This window comes from Ylistrum balloti, unplaced genomic scaffold, assembly GCF_031769215.1.
Source record: "Ylistrum balloti isolate Yb309-2 unplaced genomic scaffold, AGI_CSIRO_Ybal_v1 Utg370038, whole genome shotgun sequence".
NCBI classification, from domain to species: Eukaryota; Metazoa; Mollusca; class Bivalvia; order Pectinida; family Pectinidae; genus Ylistrum; species Ylistrum balloti.
In genome coordinates, this window is record NW_026782097.1 from 2,695,445 (window position 1) to 2,720,139 (window position 24,695).

General features: G+C 36.4%; 1 protein-coding gene across 2 annotated transcripts; it reads right to left on the reverse strand.

The window, feature by feature from the left end:
- Positions 1-17: 17 nt before the first annotated feature.
- Positions 18-22,942, reverse strand: LOC132548993 (solute carrier family 22 member 7-like). 2 transcript variants are annotated; one of them, XM_060212896.1, is made up of 10 exons: positions 22,771-22,942; positions 11,849-12,063; positions 10,731-10,961; positions 9,935-10,137; positions 8,053-8,508; positions 7,486-7,620; positions 6,132-6,220; positions 5,824-5,944; positions 2,520-2,592; positions 18-1,358 (listed from the first exon to the last, which is right to left on the reverse strand). In XM_060212896.1, exons 1-10 carry the CDS (start codon positions 22,925-22,927, stop codon positions 1,173-1,175), a joined length of 1,866 nt encoding a protein of 621 aa, XP_060068879.1. In that variant the 5' UTR covers positions 22,928-22,942; the 3' UTR covers positions 18-1,172. The 2 variants fall into 2 exon arrangements, with proteins under 2 accessions (XP_060068879.1, XP_060068880.1); XM_060212897.1 differs by lacking the exon at positions 6,132-6,220.
- Between the last annotated feature and the right edge of the window lie 1,753 nt (positions 22,943-24,695).

The following is a 24,695-nucleotide window of genomic DNA, read 5'->3' on the forward strand; positions in this document are numbered from 1 at the left end:
AATACACAGTGTGCAATTTTTGTGCATAATATATATTTGTAACAGTTAAAAAGAAATTTCACAAATGAAACCAGCATTTGCTTATAAATAATTTCTAAAAAATTTCTTTCTATAAATGTTCTTTATCACATAGGTCATTATATAAATATACAGGGGATAGTATGCCTGTTCTTATACATATACTGGAGATTAGATCATACATTTTGTTTATGTTTTCTGTTAAAAGGACAATATACATTATTCCTGTCTCTGGCATATGCATAAAAACAAGCATACCATGCCCATTCTAAAATAATTTCAGTATAAAAACATTGTATTTATCACAATATGAACAAAGTTCAACAAAAACCAAGACCTACACAATTTTGTTCAAAACAGTCCTTCACATTATCTTAGCCAATCAAAATGCTCACTGATGACGAAGAAGCTCCGCCCACTTTCCAGTCATGTAGGTGGAGGAGTATGGAGAAATTGAAATGTTTTTCTACATAGGTTGTCTGTCTAAATTGTTGTTTATGTTGATTCCTGATGTATATACCTGAAATTACATCATGTCTGTCTCTGAATGATAAATGTATCTATTCACTACTGTAGATCAATAAAACTACTGATATCGTGGAGATGCTTTGACAAGAGATCATGACGGAAGACTCATCCAAAGTTGTTGGTGCATTTCTTTCAAATGGAGATTGGGATTTATGTCTCAATTCTCGATATCATTATCCAGTAAAGGTAGGAGACAATATGATACCATGTGACACAATTTTATTTAATTGCGATATTTGTTGATCCCTGGATTGAGAATATGGCTTACTGTTCTGTGTAATGTTTTCAGATTGCAGTGTTCTGTCAATAGATTACAGTGTATTCTCTTGATCGAAATTCGGACATTACCAACAAACTCATTTGAAGCAGAGAAAAGTTCATTGGAACATGAAACAAACATTTTCACCATCGTACATTCCACTTCACATTATGATGACGCATTTTAGCATGTCATTGTAATAAATTTCTCTTGTGTCGATCATCTGCCTCTTTCCAGATGGCTGCCATCTTTAGGCTAGCGTCAGAAATCATAGATATATCGAGGATTAGGTCATGGAAATTATCCAATAAAATTATGCGTGACATAACCATAATTTTTGAATGATGGTTTTACCATCCTAATGTCATCATTGTATACATACACATGATTTACACAATTTTGAACCCTTTTCTTCAGTTTCCCATGATACAAACTCCTTTAAAGTCTGTGGGAGTTCTTTCCCCTTGGTTTCTGGTAGAAGTAGTAGAGAACACAAGGCTAGAATAAATGTGGCACTTAAGGCGACACCCGGGGCCCACTCTGCTGAGGATGCCTGCAGACAAAGATAGGAAAACAATGTTACTTCATACTAGATTACATTAAGTTTTCACTTACATACAAACTCTACTTAAAAAGATTGAATAAAAGAAACACAAGTGGACAACTTTCAATACAATAAGACACAGGGGAGTCAATTATAATGACAGGAGGTATAAAGGCCTTTATGTTCACGTAAGTACTAGATTTATGGACTCAAGCCATATTTGAATTAAGCGGAATTACACTCAATTTTTTTTTTCAATATAAACTAGAGCAAACTTTACCCCCTCCCTAAAGGGAAATGTGAGAACCAAGGGTAATGAATTTCACAATTGTTGTAAAGCAAAATCCTTAAATTATAGGACTATCTACTCCTTATCTAGGAGTTTAGGAGATTGTTTTTGAAATTCGAGTCAATTTGACCCCTTTTGGGCCAGTCCATCAGACTCTGTGGGTCAGCCAGGATCAGTAGGTCTATCAAACCAAACCTGAAATATTTCCTTTTGAAATTAAAACCCTATTGTATGAGGACCACATAAATCACACCTTTGTTTCAGCTTTGACCATGGAAGGTTTATGCAAAATTTCAATTAAATTGGTTCAGGATTTTGCTTTACAACAATTGGGAATTTCATTACCCTAGGTTAAGTCAAAATATCAATTATTTACGAAACACAATCAGACAAAAGAACATTGCAATAAGTAACTATATATTGTCTCATGTGTCCCAAGAAACTGCATACAGTTGTTTCCTCCTTTCTGGACTTGTTAGTACTGGGAGCCTACATACCCCAATTTCTACAAAATTAGCAGAACCAGGAGACACTTAATGCAGGATTGCACAAAAGACAAAAAAGGTGAATGACACATTTTATTACAAATTTAGAACTAGCTCTACATAATGAATAAAACCACATGTACACCATACAGCTACTCTGCCCATCTTGAACACGTGGAAATTCTGGAAATGGTAAATTCAAAATTGACTGTAATTAGACAACATAGTCCCGTTTAAATGTACATGTTCAACAATAGAACATTACAGTTTATGTATTGACAATGTCCATGTTCAGCTGATACTAGCATAGAGTTTGATTTCTAAATTGCATCCATCTGGTTAGAAACATTATTTATGATATCTAGACAAGCTCTCTGCACCTATTCGTTTACTTACTAAAACGCTTAAAAACGGTGCCGCCATGGAACCAAGCCGTGCTGCACACCCGGTTACACCATAACCAATATTTCTGTAATTGAACAAAAAGAAGCATTTCTTAAGAAATGAGACAACTATGTCAATATATGGACCGTACTGTCACATGTTGGTCAGTGAGGTAGCCATCAGTAACTACAAGGAGATATGGCCTCATTAAGACGTCAAGTATTTTCAGAAAGTGCATTGTTTGTGTCGTTATATCTTAAATAAAGCTGTTTATTCTTTCTCTCCACACATTGTCTCACTTTGGCCTTCAGATGGTCATCCCCCGGTGAAGAAGGCTTGGCTAATAATATCTTTAAAAGGTATGTGTCACAGAGATTTGGCTCGATATTATAGTGTCAATATAATACATAAAGTGGACCCTCGATAATCCGGACACCGTTCCTGGCCAAAATCGTCCGGATTACGAGTTTTCCAGACTGCCGAATTCATTCAACTTGTCGAGGTAAATTGGTACAAAAATGTACTGAACACTGCAATTAATTCTCAGGAGTATTTATGTTCACATAGCACTGATTGCAGATAATGGTGTTTAAAATGCGTTATTAATGTGCATTTTTTAATTACAATACATGTATTATGTAAAATTAAAGAATACAGTCGGTTACAACAACCGCATGACACCAGTCGATCTAGATCTGCCCCTCAATTCCGATAGGATAATAATAAAAACTGTTCACAAATTTATTTCCTGTCTTTCTAAACGAATCCATTTAAAATATTAATATCGCCCTTTGTACAATATAGCTACGACATAGGGATCTACCCAAGCTATCTTTGTGATCATTCTTTCTTTACGTTACATAAAGTTTGTTGAAATAATTAATGTAACGACAGTTCACGAATTAAAATGATATTGTCATGCCATGTTCTCTGTGATAACTCCAAGCCAAAAGTCAGTTTTAAATACATTCTGCTCCATTCAAGGTATAAATCTGATAGCACGGAAATTACTAATGCCGTGTTAACTATCTTTAACATGCAAAAGTCGGATAGACCATGTGCCGGGCGTTAGTAAATTTCCTTATAAGTAATTTTTTTTATTTCCTGACTACTTTTATCATGATAGTATGAGAAATACAGACCAATAATGTTTATATATATAAAATTTAAGTTGTTATGCAAAGATATCGAATTACTTAGCTACAAAATAAGGCTACTCTTTACGATGTGTATATTCGGCAGCGTTTACCGTAGTTACAGTTGTACTACCACAAACTGTCACAAACACATAGTGTTTAAAACTGACACGCCCTATTCAGGTAAACGCCCGAGCCGATGACCAGGCAGTGGTCTCGATGAATTGTTTTATTTCCAAATGCAATAACAGCATATAGGTAGCAATGATACATAATTATTTAAATCATATTAAATGTTCAAGATGGCGGAGGGCAATTCCATAGAGAAAGTGAATATAACATATATTGACACTAAACAGATCCAGAAATTAACATATAACAATGTCACGAGAATCAATATTCATAATTATATCATTTGGTTTGTGACGTAATTTATTAATAAAGATGATACGGGGAAGTTATGACGTCACACAGTGTTAACAATGAAAGTTGACTTTCAATCAAAACTCAAAACGACAAAACTTTGGATTATCGGGGTATAATTACCAAAGGCGCTTTCGCCTAAGTTGTTGAATCTTTCATTAACCTCTCCCAAAACTAACATCACAATCACTGAATATAATCTTACAAACGTCGGGAAGTTAACAGCTACATGACGAAAGGAACAATATGGATTACAGAAAAAGTATAGACATTGAACAAGGGAACGGTACATAGAGTGACAGATTAAAATGAAAAAAAGAATTACCCTCGCATGGACACCGAAAAACAGATTACCACAAATACCATACTAACACCTAACCATTAACCTGCAGTCCGTCGGATGGGACTTAAAGTGGTGGCTCGTTTGAGAATGTCCTACTCGCACAATAAAGACCCCTCTGTGGCTTTTCGGAAATGAACAAGTGTGATAACGTTGGCTAAGAAGTTAGGATTAGGTTAGCATTAGGGATTATTTATTAAGTAAGTTTGACGGACTTCCAAAATACTATCAACATAATGGAATTTACATAGTGTAGTACCCCCTTCCTGTTTCTCTCAGTCCTGCTACCGGTCCTCTTAGCGTCGTGCTTACTGTTTGGCTTGGTCTACAATCAGGCCAAGGGGTCGCCTTCTAAATTATAGTTTTAGATAATGTCAAATAACATAGACGGTTCTCTCTCCCTCATCTCTGTATACCACTCTCTCCCATCACTTTCTATTTTTCCTATTTTCCCATCTTTTCTCGTCCGCTGAATGGTCGAAAGGCCGAAATAGTGGACGTAAAACCCGTTAGATAAATAGATAAGCAAGCAGTTGAAATGGTTGGACAGAATGAACCTACAAGAAAAACGCCAGGTTAAGATATTTGGCACTTGCAGTTTTAGGAGTCCATCCATTCCTGTCCGAAATTAATTTTATGAATATCATTAGTTTTCAGAATTTCAGCTTAAAAAGAAGGATAGGATAACTCACATATTCCCTGGAACACTATAATGTATGAGTGAAATGGATGGCATCTTAATTTTAGTTAATTTATTTATGCTTGACAGGAAAATCCGAAACTGTGCGATAGCCTATAGTGGAATAATTCCGTTTCAACTGGGTTAAGAAAATGCAGCCTAAGAAAAGGACTATTCCATTCTCAAAACGTATTTCCGGAGCCGGAATTCGAATTTCCGGACTGATGTAAACAATTAACGTTTCAGAAATGCGTTCTCGAACGTTTCCGTCCGGCTTGCATGTTTTCCGGACTATCGGCATTCTGACTATCGAGGGTCTACTGTCTTCATGTATCATTCGTGCCTAGTCCCTATGGTATGTATCAACAATGGTCTCTCGTAATTAAAGGAGTCTCGATCATTTTATGATTAAGACTTATTAAATTTTTCATGTAAAATCTAAAAGATAAAAACTTTTATTTCCCAAAATTTATGGTTGTTGCCAACATCAAAATTTTAAATGTATATGATGTCAACATGCAGGTTATTGGACTTCTTAGAGTATATGAATTGCATCTAGGTGACAAAGTGTAAGACGTTGGAAAAAGTGACGATGACGACATATTACTTAACATGTCTCGAAAATTAGAATACAGAACAAAGTGTGACATTCATTGAGATCAAAGATAATATTGAAACGTTTTATGTCAACAACTTTTTGGCGTTAAGCCATGTAAAACCAAAGCTATATAAAAATACCTGACGTTGGTCGGATACAGCTCCGGTGTGTATATATACAGCATAGCCACAACACCATATATGAAAAATTTGCCAAGGTAGATCGCAACAGCTCCTATGATATCGGTGGTCTCGTGATGCCCTGTCACAGAAATCGAAATTAATTGGCTGTTTATAAACAGAAGATGTTAATTTAATATGTTAACTATCAATTCTGAACAATTTCATTGCATTTTGCATCATCAATTGGTCATTTTAGTGTTTCGTTAATGATTTCATTGTTGATTTCACTGTTAATTTCGTTGTTGATTTATTTGTCTAAATCGTACTTGAAGTTAGCAGTAATATGCTGACGGCTGCTACTATCGAAACGCCAGCTAGTCCAAAGTATGCCATGGTCAGCCACTTCCTCCCAATTCTGAGAATATAACATGACAAAGATTTGTGATAATGATCATTAAGTCATCGGTTTCAAGTATGTAAGTATGTACATCATTCGCTATTTTTACCAAAATCATGATTTATCTACCTTATTTTCAATGCTTTCATTTTCATTCCGAGTCATCCTCTACCTAACGTAAAATCAAACTCCCCAAAAGTTTCCATCTTAACATATAAAGATATACAGATACTATGTGGTTGACATTTTTGATGGAATGCTCAAACTACATACGAATATTATTTCAATGTATTTGTATAATTCAAAATGCAATAAGTGGATATGAGCTTAACAAAAAATACAGTACAAAAGTGCATGAGACAATTAATTCATATTTATTGTTTACACGTTTTGCAGCTTTGTGTTCTTGAGTTCGATAAAGGTGATATTGTTGAACCTGTCCTCGTCACTAAATCTTCGTCTCTTTTAATTATTTGTTGATACTCATAGTGTTGGATGATATATCGATACACTTTGTAAAAAGTTGGCGCAACAATTCTCATTCCACACACTGTCAAGTGTCAGCATATTCATGATGACCTTGACCCCTATAACCCTGAAAAGGCGTCTAAGATCACCGACAAAGGAGGAGTGCCAATTTGGGCCTTCTGGTGGCCATGACGAATACTTTTTATTTTTTGTCTATTAAAAAATTGAGGTCAGACGGTAATGACGTGGACTTTGATAATTATTGCAATAATTATGAATTTGATCCCCCACTTATCCCCCTATAACAACTGAACGGCCATGAGCTGACCTTAGATTAATGTCATGTTATTACCGTCTGACCTCAAGTTTTTAATAGACAAAAAATAAAAAGTATTCGTCATGGCCACCAGAAGGCCCAAATTGGCACTCCTTTCAGTCTTATGTGCGATAACTTCCCTCCATCCCTACCTACTGTCAGGCATGAGTTTGATAAAAAAAACTTCCGTTTTTTATTTGGAAAACCATGACATTTCAGCTCAATAAAAGGATGTTTTATAGTATAAAGGTAACATTTGTAATGTAAAAAAAAGAAACCAAATACCAACATGTTTACAAAATCTTACATCAAACTAAAAATGTATGAAACGAGAAGCAAAATATGAACAAAAAAATGTTTGCGTGAAGAACCCTTCAAAACCACAAAACCAGGTGTTCTTGAAGAGTAAACGTTTTCTGTTTCATATACATAACTGACCAATTCATATATCCAATATTATCAGGTTATATATATCTGGTGGTACAATAACAGTTTATACCTGTTGATTAATGAAAGCATGATGAAAAGTCCTGGGAACTCGACGATAGCGTTGATGAAATAATTTATATAGATGTCATCTGTGAATGAAGAAGGCACCAGGAACAGTCCCATGTATCCGAAACCAGAGGAGAACCTGGAACCAGCCAAAAGTCCTGATTCATTATTCTATTATCGCATCAACCTTATACCTGGAAATAATGATCATCACACAAAAACAGGAAAATCATGGCTGATCATTTAACAAAACCTTAAACAGGAATGTCATGATTTATCTTCAGACAAAACCTTAAACAGGAAAATCATGATTTTTCTGATGTTTTATTATCACGGGAAATCTTTAAGAGAAAGAAAATGATTTGATTATACCATAGACTTTATTAGAAGCCCTATGAAACGACTTCTCTCAAGTTCATCCAACGTCTGCAGAAACGAATACTTTTTACTTTCGTCTACTTTTTAACGAAAGTTACTGAATCGACTTTTAAACAAACTTTTACTCCAATTAAACGATAGCTATTAAAAAACCCAGAAACATTGATATGAGGAGTTTCGGAAAGAGACTCACCAGCACAAGCACAGAATTACTGTATTGCGGAGTAGTTTTGCATTTCTGAACACATCCAAGTAAGAGATATGTTCAGATTGAGATTTCTTGTCCTGGTGTGAGCGTTCTATCAACAAATCGTCTCTCTCAGCAGAAATCTGAGGAGTATAGGAATTTTCTGTGACTTTCTTGTTTACGGTCTCCTTTTTGAGACAGTGACCATTCCTCGTGCCCTCTGTCAGATTTACGTCATTATAATCATTTGTATCCGTCATTCGTGTATTCACAGTAAGTTCTAGGTCATTGTTATGACCAATCGGCTCGATGGTGATGGTGAAGCCCTCCATTACTTTCTCTAGCAGGTATAGAGCTTTTTCCGGAGGAACATTGTTCCGACTGGCGACCTTACGTACTAGTGCCATGGCTTCTCTTTTCCTGTTGTTGGCCACCAGCCATCTCAGCGATTCGTCCATAGTCCTGTACAAAACACAATTCGGTTGCAATACAGAGTTTACAAGAATGGCTAAGGCACGTGGGCGACTTCTAGGGAAGAGCATATGCACAGCCATAGTTTGTTATAAAACCCAGCTGTTGTTATCTTATGCTGCCATTTCCAGTATTTCTAAGCACAACATTGGTGGAAGGTATGTTTTAATATATGCATTTTTGTGCCAAAATGGTGGGTATTGTAGCCATCTTGAATGCGGATTGGATCCTTATTTAAGTTTGGGCAAACTTCATGCGTGGATCAACGAAATGTAATCAGGGAAAGCTCTGTCTCAACACGTCTTATTTTTCCAAAGAAGTAGTGATAACAAGTTTATTAAAGATGGCGGTTGTGGCGGTAATATCAAATTGGTCCGAATTTTGAATATCAACCGGGTCGATTTTTAGAACACCTGGTCCAAAGGACCGGTTTAGCTTATGACATGGCGCGGCGTCCGTCGTGTGTCCGACGTCCGTCAACGTTTTTACTAAAACTCACTACTAAGTCATGGAAGACTGAACAGATATAGACCAGACTAAGTCAAGAGCATCCTTGGGTGAATGGGAATCAATGTTGTAAAGGCATCAGGTCTCGCCACCATTGGGTAGGAGGGGCGAGGCAAAATAATTGAAATAAAGTAAATTCTTGAAAATCTTGTCCTGTCGGAATAAATAGAAATTGCCAAAATTCGGTCTGAAGCATTTTTGGGTAAAAGCAAATCAATCTCGTATCAAAGTCATGTCTCTGGAGCAGGAGGATAGGGTCCGATGGAGGAAATAGAGTAAATTCTATACTCTAGTAGGAATGAATGGATATCGCCCACATTTGATCTGAAGCATTCTTGGGTGAAGGGAAACCAGTTTTGAGCAAGCGGTGTGTCTCGGTCCTTTGTAAGGGAGGGGCATGGGACCATTAGGGGGAAACAAGTTAATTTTTTTAAAATTCAATCCCTGTAGGAATGAATGGATATTGCTTAAATCTTATCTGCATTCTTTGGAGAAGGGGAATCAGTTTTGTGTTGGCAGTAGGTATCGGTCCCTTGCGATGAAGGGAAGGGGCCCAATTGGGGAAATATATTAAATTCTTTAAATTTCTCCTCCTTTAGGAATGATAGGATTTTGCAAATTTAGTCTGAAGTATTCTTGGATGAAGGAGGATCAGTTCTGCATAAACGGTGCATCCTGGCCCCAGAGGCGGGAAGTATGGAGCACAATGGAAGAAATGTAAGTTCTTAAAAAATCAAAGGAACATGGAATGTGTACATTTTTGGTCTTTAAACAGTCGAATCATAAACGACGATAACGTGAAAAAGATACAGGTTGAATATACGCACATTTGTCACGAAAAGAAATTATGCAAAACAAAACAAATGGTACCCAAATTTTTAAAAATATTTTCTATGGAAATGTTACCTACCAGAATGAGAAAAGACCAAGAATACAAGATAGAGCGGAAACCAGCTGAATATGGCGCCAGGATAGGTCCCTCAGGAAATAACCAAATAAGGTGAGAGAGAGCACAGCCGTCGACCACATGGTGTTAGTAATGATTCCAGCAGAACCCCGATACTCGGTAGGGAACAGTTCCAGACACATCACTGGAGTGGTCGTGTTGAGACACTGCGGGGTAGAAAGCCAGCATTTGTAGATTTCTGCACAGACATGACTTCAAACTGCTTCAGCTATGACAACCAAAGTTAAATAACAGCTGACTTAGAGCAAACATTACAACTAATTCTCAAATTTCAGTTCATCACCAACCGGCACAGAGAAATTGGGTGTAAATTGAGTGGGTTTTTTTTTAAATAAGTAAAACGGCACCAATTATTTTAAAGAAAAAAATCTGGAACAACACAATATAAATTTCACCTGCATCTTCCCATCATACAACTATCAGTTTTAGTTTACTATCCCAATCAAGCTGTGCGCATGTGAGAGGAAACTGATAATTTTCTTGAAGTTTGTAAAGTTCAAGGGCCATAATCTCTACATATATTTTACGAGAACTACTCTCTGCAATAACTCATTTTCGCTAAATAAGTCCATCAGCCAAAGAGTAGATGAGTAGCCAGACGCAATTATATATACCCCGGTCAATTCAAGGTAGGGAAGAAGCGCAAGATTAAATCTTTGCATAATATTGCAAAATAATGAGTAGAACTGCGCCAATTTGAAAAAAAGTGGAAGAAATGACATGATAAGGTTATCAATACCTGTATCACAACGCCGACAAGAAATCGCAGGACACAGAAAACGGCGTAGGTGGGACTAAATGACGCCGAGACACCCAATGCAAAGGCGAGAACCTGTCCAACAATCATGACGGGTTTTCGGCCGTACCTATCGGGTAGTGGGGAGAGAAATATCGCCCCTACGATTTGTCCAACCATGACCAGCGTCTGACTCAGCTCACCCAGACCCTGGTTATCGCAAACAAGATCCCACTGTAACAAATAGTGTTTGTTTTTCATTTTATTGTCTTCTACAGATGGAAATGTGGTTTCGCCAGCTTTTCTAGCAAGACGGAGCGACAGATTAATTATATCGAAAGATTTATCGAATGAATAATATGCTTATTTGTTTTGAGATATTCTTGAATCATTAATATACAGCAAAAGTTCCCGGTTGTTCTTAGTACTAAAATATAGTCATGGAAATGATTTAAATCCAACTTAGAGCTATATCCAGGCATTTCGTAATGAGGGACTGGCCCAATTTGTATACAAAAACCAGGTCACAATGACATGACTGCCCCACTTCGATGACATTTGGCAAATATCTCTCTCCCTCGGTACAAGGAGTCTGATCTACCTCAGTAACAATGTATATTTAGCCAGCTCTACCCGATGGATGATCAGTTATAACAGACAGAAGTCTGCCCTACCTCATTTACAATAGACAGAAAACAAATGGGTCCGATCTCCCTCAGTGACAATAGACAGAAGCCTGTTCTCCTTCACTAACAACGGACAGTAGTCTTCTCTAACTAAATAACAATGGTGAGGAATCTGTCATACCTCAGTTATTTTGGACAGGAGTCTGTTCTAAGTTAGTCAATTAGACAGGAGTCTGCCCTAAGTTTATCAATTAGACAGGAGTCTGCCCTAAGTTTATCAATTAGACAGGAGTCTGCCCTAAGTTTATCAATTAGACAGGAGTCTGCCCTAAGTTTATCAATTAGACAGAAATCTGTTCTAACTTAGTTACATTAGACAGGAGTGTGTACTAACTTAGTTACATTATACAGGAATGTCTCTTTACTTAATTGTGTTGGACAGGAGGATGTTCTAACTGTGTTGCAATAGACAGGAACCTTGTCGTCTAGAACTACCTCAGTCACAATGGTTGAACGACTTTGTTGTGTGCTGAACTGGTACCCGTTCGGACATGACATTTCTGTCTGATTTTCAGTTGTTCCGTCCTCCTTGATCGTAATGTGACATTGGCTATACTCGATGATGTGAGAGCTTTGATTGTTTGAGAGATCGATTCCATATTCAGTCAACGGCTTACTCAAGTTCCGGCATTGGAAATCTGGTGTGTAGCCTACAACATGATAATGACATAGATATTACTTATATCAAAATACAATAATAAGAAAAAGAAGTTAAGAATTTAAAAACCTTTTAGACCTCATTCTAGTTATCAAAACTCTGGACCGTCATAGCTCATTCGGTAAAGCATGGGACCTTGATTCCTCAAGAGAAGTATGTAGTTCGAACCCTAACCGGGGCGATTTGTATATTTCTCTGGAAAATCAAATAACTAACCGTCTTGTGCTGACGTGGTTGTGTCAAAACTAGCAACTATACCACAATTATTTTAGAAAACGTGCAGATGGCCTCTCAATGTTTTGCAGGAAGAAAGCTTGAAGTTACACCTCGAAGTGGCACTTGTAGCGTTCCAGTTTGTTAGAACCTTAAATTATCACAATACTGAAAACATTTGGAAAACATTTGTAACAAACGTGAACGTATTTGACGGGATGTAGAGTGTCAATTTGTTCCAACAACCCAATCTGTTATAGACAATAGTTGAAACAACTTGATTTGCAATAATCGGTGGCGACGGTCCTGTTTTGTTACAAATATTATTACAACCAATTGTAACAAAATGAGTAGCTGTCCGCGAAACAATAAACCTAGTCACCACAGAGATATAGATAATTCTGATGTGATGATCGTACAACGTCATCTGGCTAATTTCACTGTCGGGTACCTGTTAAGGAATAGTCTTTTCAAGACGTCGGACGTATACTATAAGCTACAAAGTCAGTGGTTTTTGAATACAATCTGACAAGTACCACGTCGTCAGGAAATGAGCATAAATAAAAGATAGTTTATAAGCGGAAGTTATTGGAGTGTCTCTCTGACAATGAAAATCAACCTTAGACTGCTTCAATATTTCGATATGAGCAAAACCTAACAGCAAGTCTCACCTCGGTGCTGAATTCAACAGTTCGTTCAACTTTGCGAAGGGCTCACAATTATTTATGACCATACACAAATTGTAATACAAATTTCGAGTATTTCTGAGTTTCGCATGGTACTTGTCTCTGTCTGATTGTATTCATAAACCAATGACTTAAAGTGAACAACATATTTTGTGGCCGTCTACGGCCACCATCTTGAAAAGACAATTCCTTAACAGGTACCCGACAGTGAATTTCGACGTCATAAATGTACATTATATTTAACGTTTTATTGGTTTATACACGTGACTACAAATATTATAATACTGAAAAAGAGAAATATGTCTTTATATGTATTAGCATATTCGTCAAAATACAAGTCGTTATTACATTAGTTTTCGTTTTAAAGTTTTACTATTTGGTGGTATGATGATAAAACTAAACGGAACGTGTGTTATTTTACCAGGGAGTGATTATTACATGTACATCATATCGTGGAACAGGTGGTGACGATTACCCGTACTTAATGTTGTGGTACAGGTCGTGAAGACAGATATTACCCGTACTTAATGTTGTGGTACAGGTCGTGAAGACAGTGATTACCCGTACTTAATGTTGTGGTACAGGTCGTGAAGACAGTGATTACCTGTACTTAATGTTGTGGTACAGGTCGTGAAGACAGTGATTACCTGTACTTAATGTGGTACAGGTCTTGAAGACAGAGATTACCTGTACTTAATGTTGTGGTACAGGTCTTGAAGACAGAGATTACCTGTACTTAATGTGGTACATGCCGTGAAGACAGTGATTACCTGTACTTTCTGTTGTGGTACAGGTCGTGAAGACATACACGTGCTCATGTATTACACGTTGTCAGTATCGTGCTTCTGATCTCGAGAATCTCGGATGAATAGACGTTTTGTGTCACACCTGCTCAATGTGATGTTTCAGCTCTTCTGACGATACCGCATTTGATGTGATGATAAAAGTAATATACAAATCAATATATATGACTCATGGTTTACTCATTAGTGGCAACATATAGGTGGTAGACAAGGCGTCGAGTGAGAATGAATAAAAAAAATGATGATGCTAATATTGCCACCATTCGGAAAGAAGATAACGTCGGAAACAAATTTAGCTGCAAGAAAATGGGGATGGTTGGGTGGCAAATGTGTGTAATAGACAAATATAGTCGTTAATTTGAGAAAATTAGTTTCACTATAAACGGAATAGGATAGGCAAGATTAATGTAAAGTGGAATAAAAGGTTGGGGGATCGGGTCGGTGAGGGCGGAGTAGAAAAAGAAGACCAAGAAAGCAAATAAAGGCGCGAGGGGTTGCAATGATCGATGGATCACGTATCGAACAAAGAAATGTGTTATAAGTAGCGTGAAAGCCAGAGTGAATAGTTTATAACTGTGGGTAATTATTGATACCAGAAACGCAAAGCATCTGGTTTTAGGACATTGTGTGAGCCCTCGGGCGGGATATCTCTATCCTACACCCTGACACATGAAAGAGTCTAGTAATATTACTATTCTAAAAGTCAAAGGTATGAAATCAAATCGAACTAGAAAAATGTGATTAAAACCGTCGAGAACAAAGCAATCCAATGTCCACTGTGCTTGATTTTTTATTTATCTATATTTCGACCTATTATAAGTTAAGTTTGTGCTTTGCTATTGCTTGACTGATTTGCACTTTAAGCTATGTATGTGTAAAGGCATATACGTGTCTGTTTAATTTCTGTTAAAAGTTTTGTATGAAATACCCTATGTATGACCCGAATCTCGATATTCCTTTCGCATGCTCTAGTGACTAGGCTGTCACAGCTAAGATTAATCTAACATCCTATATTTGTTTAGGTATTTATTCATACAAATTATACATACATTTACATACGTCAACCTTTACATTTACAAATCGATAATGATCGGAGATGTACATATATTTACTCAGCATAGAATTACTATTACTACAATTACCATAGGGGTAGACAAGAAGTTATCAAACGTCCTTTACACGTAGTGACATCCGGAAAGAATTTAACCAGACAGGCAAAAATACTTACCAATGAAAACGTGTATAAGGACTGCATGTACCATCTGCATGAAGCCGACTAAGACACATATAACAGTCGTTATTTGATAGCGTCCTAGAGGTTTCAAAGCTAACAATACATCATCCACCGTGGAATTGTCAGTCATAAATTTGGAACGAGATTCCTGTTCGTTTGCTTCCATACTGCAGTTCGTGTGCGAATGGAGTGTGTACGTGCTATTAAACACATGTGTGAACTGTTTGTCGACTCGGTGGCATGTACATGTGTACATATGTAATTTCACACCTTGTGCGTACACCGTTCGTGCCGATAAATTATGGGCAGATGTGTTGACTGCATAAAGAAAATAACCACAGTATGGAGTTTTAAGTTAACATTTCAAGGTAGTTGTCCACCGAAAGGTCGTTATAGTGGACGAAAAGCTTGATAAATAGATAATTGAATTTCAAGAATCCATGGTCAACAACAAACAACATTTCAGGTTCAGCGCTCGTATTTAAATACATCTATGTAAAATGTGAAATTTTACAGTCATTATGAGTATGCAATAAATTATACATCAAAGTCAACAATTAAGATCTGAAACCTTTAAATCAACATTAATTACCGTATTCATAGGCGCGTGTACATACACATCTGTCATCATCGTCTAGTATATAGGCATTATACAAGCTTACGTCGCTTTGATGTTTAAAATATGTAAGAAAAAGACGCATTTTCTGACATCACAAATCGATTTTTTGATATTAAGATTTATTTTCTGACTTCGAAAAACAGTGAATAGATAGTAAAACGACTTGCCTGAAGTTTGACGGATACGGGTAATCGATATAAAACCAGGTGCAAAAATCTCCTTGTAAAATATAATACTGACATACCATCCGTATGTGATATTGAAGTGTCTATATAACACACACGGTAAAGACTTTCTTTGCTACAAGGCACAGGACAATTCGAAGAAATAATATTTTTAATTTTTGACACAATCTTTGTTTTTGTACTGTCTCTTAATTTGTTCAACCTTGCCCATAACCATTGCAACGTACGAGGCGGGGCTTTCATATCTTGCATGTGTGTTCCTTGTGTGACAAGACATTTCCGGTGGTACCAAAATTATTGACCATTTTACCTTGACTATGACCTTTGACCTACATTTGAAAAAACTTAAACATTGGCCTTAACTATTGCACAATGAAGACGTATTTCACAAAGTGTGCATGTAATTAGCACATGCCTTACACAACACAGTTTTAATGTCCCACTTCAGACTTTTGTAGCAACCGGAAACATAGTGTTTCATAAACACATATTGTCTTTTTATCTGTCCGGGTTTGTTACTCAACTCCATCAGGTTGTGCATATAGCCGGTCGAGAAAACAAGGTTATCATGTTACAGATGTTTATAAAATTGAGGTGGTAAGTCAGAATGGTATGTACAAAACACTGTTGAAGCATTTGCACACGATAGACCCTCGATAACGAATTACAAGAGTCGGAAGACGCAGTGAGGTTTTATCAGATTACGTAACATCAAGAGCTTAACACCTACCTTTTCATCGTATCTTTGAAATAGCCTTTTCATTATCCATAAATAGATTTCACTGTATAGGAAAAATTATGAAGTCTCTATGGAGATAATCTCTGCGATGTCCATCAAAAAGCCCCCCCCCCCCCTCATCAGCACGTGTCACGCGAATCACTGACATTCATGACCGAAAGAAATAAAAATCCCATCTTCAAAAGTTGTGGAATTTATTCCTGATATCTTTGTTTAGATAATGATTTGTTGTGTTGGATTGCTTTTGCCGAAATGCCCATCAATTATTTTCTCGCCCATCGTAAACGTTTTATTTGTCGAGATCTCCTCCCAGTTTTCATTTAATCGCTTTTAAACTTGTTAGGATTAATCGCCATAACACGAAATTGTGTTTTCCGGAACGATAGATTGATGCGTCTGTATTTAGAAGAGTTACTGCCCTTTTACGGTTTTCATAATCTTTCCTATCAGTTTTCAATAGATTGCTTTCAAACTTGGTTGCCGTCTTAAATCACAACTTGAAATTGTGCTTTCATGAATACCACTCTGTTTCAAGAATAATTCAAAAAGTTATTGCATTTACTTTTAGCATTTTGATTTTATTTAAAACATTCTCTCAGCAGGTTCCTCCTAATGTGAAAAACATGGGTATCAAAGTAGATTTTAAAAACGACCTTGCGCAAGTATCAACAACAAACTCAATTTCTACATTCATGTCAACCCAAAGGTACACAAGATTATGGGATTCTATGGTATTAAGAACTTTCACGAATATGTGTCCCAGTACACTGTATGTTTCTGCCACATCAGTAAACAAAACACCCATTCGTGCGTTTTTGTGCAGCTTAACCATCGATATCGCTAATTACCATAGGAAATGTCTTCTAGTCTCGACTGGTGGGAATTTCCCTGTACAATACATCTCATAATGGTGTTTAGAGTGAAACAGGGCGACATGTGTTCCAGACAGACACAAGACTCGCAAGACAGTTGTTTCTTTCTAGTCTGTCTAGTCTCGACTGGTGGGAATTTCCCGGTACACTACATCTCGTAATTGTGTTTAAAGCGAAACAGGGCGACATGTGTTCCAGACAGACGCAAGACTCACAAGACAGTTGTTTCTTTCAGAGATCTTCATTGTAGCGTCTGTACCCATAGTAACAAGGCTGGGAGATAAAGGGACACGTTCGACGAGGAAATATTAAAAGGAAAAAGAGACGCAACTTCAACTTTAATAAAAGAAGATTTGTGAGCAATATGCCTAAATGCAGTAGTCAACTTCGAATACTGGACCATCCGTCTTATAATTTTCTGAGATTTTTTTTACAAATTAGGACTTTATTAGGAAGTGATGAATCAGGGTACCCTAATATACTCACAGTTGGAATAACGGCTGTTGTCAGCCCAATCTCTAATATGGCGCGTGCCCTTCCAGAACTTCTCTAACTCTGCGTGGTCTGGTTTGAAAATTGAACATACTTTTTTTTCAATCATTTTTTTTATATTCTAGGGTCCGCAGATATCAGTAACACCTACATTTCCGTGAAGAGAAATGTTTTATTTTCCCAATCAGTGTTTGATGAACGAGATTGACTAAGTTATGACCTGAGGAATTCGAAATAATGGCAGAAATGGCTTGGTAGACATTTCCGTCCGGTTAAAAAAATGCTACTCTGCCGAAATCGCAAAATCTATGCTTGTGGCGGTATACCGTACGAATGATCTTGTCCATACCGTTTGCCCTTTAATGTTGTAAAATTTCCACGTATACATCACGGCGTTCACTTTCTAAAACTTTCACCGCAAGGGTTCCTTTCATGTCGTCGACCACTGACGTACACCGTACGCCGTACCCAATCTCGGTCCGGATCCCAAAACCAAGTCTAGGTTACAGTAAGTATTTCATATCTCATAAAAAAAAATCAAAGAAATTAAACACTTTCTTTAAGAATCTATATCAATATTTTAAAAGTCTTACACATCGAAGGAATTCATTACAATTGATGATTTAGTTCGGCTGTCAAAACTGTTGAACCACTAGCAGTTATTTTAGTAAAGTAATTTTTATACAATAATTAGTTTGAAATACGAATGTAAGAGATGTGTTTGTACACTGTTCCTAGGCCGTGATAAGGTAGGCGATCACATGATCAGCAGTGTTTGTTGACCTACAGCTAATGTTACATTCATCTGATTAATAGTGCACATGTCATGATTATGTGTGATGGGTGTGGCGGTGCTTATCTGTATACTGGTGCCTTTTGTAACATATGTATCACTTGCTTATTCCACTATATCTAATATCTAGCTAAATATGGTCTGCCTACCTGATCTCTATCTGTTATTAAGTATAAAGAAAAGCTCTACCATGGGTATAATTGTCACTCCTCATACATACCCCTGTATGTATATACGTATTAAACTACACCGATACAAGGAAATTGGATTGGACTTAATTACAACTACAAAACTACACAGAAAACATCTCCTTCAAGCTGGCATTATACCGCGAAATTAAACTACACGCTTTAAAAATGAGATACAAATGTACATACTACAAGGTACAGGTGAAATTGTTAAGCAAAATACACAACAATTTCAAACGCATTGATCAGCTTCTATTAAACTGCTCTCAATTGATATTCATGGAAAATTTGAACGTCAACTGGAGCAACGCGTAACTGGCACCTATAAAATTACTTATCTCAACGAAAATTTTGTAAGTGGAATTATTTTTTTATCCTTTCCCCATCACAATTAGATAACGCCAAGTTTGCAATTGAAATAAGTAATCACTCTTGTTTGACTGGGTGGAAGTGTGCGAGAGATCTTATATAGTCTTACACGGTGAAAACTCACGTGGTTTCCGCTCAGGTTTCCAAACTTATCCTTATGTAGATGATGTTACTGGTATGTGCTGTAGTGATTTAAATACAAAATCAGGTTCTACTGTCGTTATATATATTTACATAAATGGCAAAAAACCAAGGACAAACTACATGTATATGAACTACAAAAGGTCAGACTTGTTTTAGATTTGGAGACCGCTCCAGGCATCTTTTTTATTCATTAAAAGGTCTTATGTACGGGGAAATGCATTAAACAAGAGGTTCCAGGGGCCTGTATCGCTCAAGCGCCCGGGTTTGATTTTATCACCATCGCTCTTGATCAAAACAGATGGGGAAGGATTTTCAAATGGATTTGACCCGTGGGAGTCAGACCCGTGATTTATACAAAATTGAAATCTTCCCATTTTTTCCCTCTATTCAGATAGAATCCTGGTATTCCTACATATGAAGACAGATTTTAAATAATTTGCTCGATTTCCCAAATCTGCCACTTCCCAAACACCTGCTCACCCAACCCCTTCCCATCCCCAACAAAATAATTTTCTTTATTCCCCTATTGGGTCTCTTCGGTGCACAGGACGTCGGATGACGGGTGCCACTCCATAACATGACAAAATAAGTCGAAACTACTAAAAAAAATCAAATGGAAATCCATAAATTATACGTTGAAATTGATAAAATATATACACTTTATTGGAAACTTAAAAGTCTTTGAGATATGTCAAGACCGAGGTTTTTTTTATCTATTAAATACGAATAAAAAATATCGCTCATGCGGTGTTTCATAACTATAAAAAAAATTATGAAAAAAATAAAATTCACATATTTCACGTAACAGTGAATTTAAATTGTAAAACTGAACGTGATCTAGAATATCACAATCAAGAAGCAAGTAATCACTTGTTTTCTTGTCAGAAAAAAGACAAATTATACAAATTGGTTTATGAATGGCATATGACAGTTTAAGTGCTTCGTCGCCTTAAAGGGTTGTAAAAAGGGTCGGTATTGTGGCTTTCGTATTGCAATATGATACAATATTCAAATATATAAATGATTTTTTTTTGTAGAACAAACGTGTTCACAATAGAGCTATAACTTTATTTTATGCAGTGACTCATAATTTTGAATAATTTTGAAGCTATAGAACACCACAAGCTTAAGATTACATGAAACAATTTGAATCCGGTTTCCATAACAAAAATCGCTACAAAATTATAAAAATTCTGAGGTTAAATCCCTAAAGTAGCTGGAGAAATTCTCTGCAATATATTACGATACTGAAAATTCATATCAATATCTTGTTACTAGACAAATATTGTGATATGTTGACTATTGCGATATTATTGCCCGTCCTTTTAATCAATTGCTTTGCAACACAATCTAACGTAGATATTCCACAAGCGTTGAAATAGAAGGACAAATATACACAGTTTACGGGTATGTTAACTGGTTTTTACTACCCACGCATATGAACATAGCTTTCTCTATCGAACATACAACAGAAACACTACCCATTCCAACTTGAAAAAGGATGATATGTTAATTGCGAAATAAAGATAAATATAGTTAATGTACATCAATATGTTGAAGCAGAATCGAGTCATTCGTCAATTATAACAGTTAACATATGTTCATGGTCACCTATTTCTATCAATAAACAATTTTTTGATGGCACTCATTCTTAGATAACAGGCATATGGCGAATATCGATATATAGGTCACCAGAGATCACATGTCAAATTTGTCATTAATATCAATCGATATGGTATGCTGTTTATTTGCACATTTATATCAATGTAAAGTTATCTCATAAAGGTCACAAAAGGTCGGAAGTCAAATAAGTCATCAATATTAATCACTATCGTAGACTTTTCATTTGCAGGTCGTATTACAATGTAAAGTTATGTCAAACTTCACTATATTAGTGCCAAAGGTCAATATATGGGTCACCAAATGTCATAATTCCAAAAATAATTATGTATACAAGAATTTTTTTTCACGTCTTATTACGAAGTAATGTTTTACCAAAGGTCAGTATATAGGTCACTAAAGGTCACAGGTCAAACCATACATCCATATCAATCAATATTGCATACTTATTCATTTGGATATTTCATGGTGATAACGTTAAAAACAGTGAATGGACGGCGGGAGTCTACAGACATCAGAAAGTGCCAACCCCATTAACCAAAACATGTGTTTTTTATTTGTAGTAATAGTATACATAATGTCGAAAGGGACTGGGATGTGCCGTCAACAGATGACGCGCGGAACTCTTCAGCAATGAGGCGGCAAACGTTCACACAATATCAACAGCTGTATCAAAACGAATACTTAAAAACTGCTTTGTAACTAGAATTTTACATTATTCCATCCCTGATTTTTTGGACACACTCTCTTTCCGTGAAATTCACATGTCAAACCAGTATTTCCATTATAAAAATGATAGGTTATACACAGGCTTTATAGTAGCTGGCGCCACAAGGAATTATCTTTTATTGAAATAATTTCCTTGTAGAAATTGGAAGTAACCACCGTGTCCGAACATGGAGAGATATTTTACTGAAAAATACCAATTCCTGGATTTTTACTTCTTTTTCAAATTAATATTTTTCTGAAGAAAAACAAATTCGCCGTGTGCGCAGTATGGTGGCAAGTTCATCTTCTATAAAATAATTTTTTTAATAATATATATTTTCATAGAGTTAGCCCCCTGTGACTGGCCTATCAATATCTTCATTCCATAAAGAAGTGCCCCGATCATTTCAGGTGAGCGACCTTATTATCTAGATAAAAATGTATTTAAGAGACCGCTTCGGCCTCTGTCGACCGGAGGGATTATCGGCATATTATCATTCTCGGTTATCGTTTGTAACTTTGTCTTTGTTTTATAGCCTATGTATGAGAATCTAAGTATACCTGTCCTTACTGTCGTTATTACTTCATCGATCATATATCTGTTCCGGTGTTATTCCGATGATTCAGTACAATTATTGTATCGTCGATGTTACTTTCTAGATAATCCCTCTCAGACTTAATATCGTGTAGAAAACAAAAAAAAAATTACTGTAGTCAATCTTAACACATGAATTATTGAACAAGACTCGACAACAATGGGAGCTCTCGACAACGTACAAATTGCCAAAGTTATGGTTCGGTGATCAGGCGAATATCAAGCTGTAGATTTTAACGATATATTATGTACACCTAAAACCCTATACGTATATATTATTTATAGACTTTTTTTTATTCAAGGTTAAAGAGATCTCTTAATTATTTACATCGGTTCCATGTGAATTGCTAAAAGATTGCTGTTTATATATGCCTGGTGATTCTAAAATAGCAACAGAAAGTACATTATTGATATATTTAGCTATATATATACAACATACCTATGAACACGTGTATCAGCATGCCGTACGCTACAGGAAAGAATCCAAGGAGAATGATGGGAAGCTGGAACATCTGATAATAACTCCAAGGTCGGAGAACCCGCCATATATCATCCACCACCACACGTGAAGTTCCTGTTGGATTTATTTCCGACATATTTTCGAAGTCGTCGTCCATATCTGACGTTGGAATATCAATGTACGAGCCTGAATGGACGAATGCTCAAAGACACCAGTATATATACTGGAGTGGTTTGTTGCATGCAACACGTTTGTGACATTGCATATAAAAATTAACGTGACGAAGACATACATACGGATATCTTTTCCGATAATGTTCTGTGGGGAGTGGTTTACAATGTACACGGTGTTCAATTTACAATATAATGTACTCGGGGTTGGAGTTACAATATAATGTACTCGGGGATAGAGTAAAAATATAATGTACTCGGGGATAGAGTTACAATATAATGTACTCGGGGTTGAATTTACAATATAATAAACTCGGGGATAGAGTCACATTATAATAAACTCGGGGATAGAGTTACAATATAATGTACTCGGGGATAGAGTTACAATATAATGTACTCGGGGATAGAGTTACAATATAATGTACTCGGGGATAGAGTTACAATATAATGTACTCGGGGATAGAGTTACAACTCAGGGATAGAGTTACAATATAATGTACTCGGGGATAGAGTTACAATATAATGTACTCGGGGATAGAGTTACAATATAATGTACTCGGGGATAGAGTTACAATATAATGTACTCGGGGATAGAGTTACAATATAATGTACTCGGGGATAGAGTTACAATATAATGTACTCGGGGATAGAGTTACAATGTAATGTACTCGGGGATAGAGTTACAATATAATAAACTCGGGGATAGAGTTACAATATAATGTACTCGGGGATAGAGTTACAACTCAGGGATATAGTTACAATATAATGGACTCGGGGATAGAGTTACAATGTAATGTACTCCGGGATAGAGTTACAATGTAATGTACTCGGGGATAGAGTTACAATATAATGTATGCGGGGATAGAGTTTCAATATAATGTACTCGGGGATAGAGTTACAATGTAATGTACTCGGGGATAGAGTTACAATATAATAAACTCGGGGATAGAGTTACAATATAATGTACGCGGGGATAGAGTTACAATATAATGTATCCGGGGATAGAGTTACAATATAATGTACTCGGGGATAGAGTTACAATATAATGTACTCGGGGATAGAGTTACAATATAATGTACTCGGGGATAGAGTTACAATATAATGTACTCGGGGATAGAGTTACAACTCGGGGATAGAGTTACAATATAATGTACTCAGGGATAGAGTTACAATATAATGTACTCGGGGATAGAGTTACAATATAATGTACTCGGGGATAGAGTTACAATGTAATGTACTCGGGGATAGAGTTACAATATAATGTACTCGGGGATAGAGTTACAATATAATGTACTCGGGGATAGAGTTACAATATAATGTACTCGGGGATAGAGTTACAATATAATGTACTCGGGGATAGAGTTACAATATAATGTACTCGGGGATAGAGTTACAATATAATGTACTCGGGGATAGAGTTACAATATAATGTACTCGGGGATAGAGTTACAAGATAATGTATTCGGGGATAGAGTTACAATATAATGTACTCGGGGATGGAGTAACAATGTAATGTACTCGGGGATAGAGTTAAAATATAATGTACTCGGGGATAGAGTTACAATATAATGTACTCCGGGATAGAGTTACAATATAATGTACTCGGGGATAGAGTTACAATGTAATGTACTCGGGGATAGAGTTACAATATAATGTACTCGGGGATAGAGTTACAATATAATGTACTCGGGGATAGAGTTACAATATAATGTACTCGGGGATAGAGTTACAATA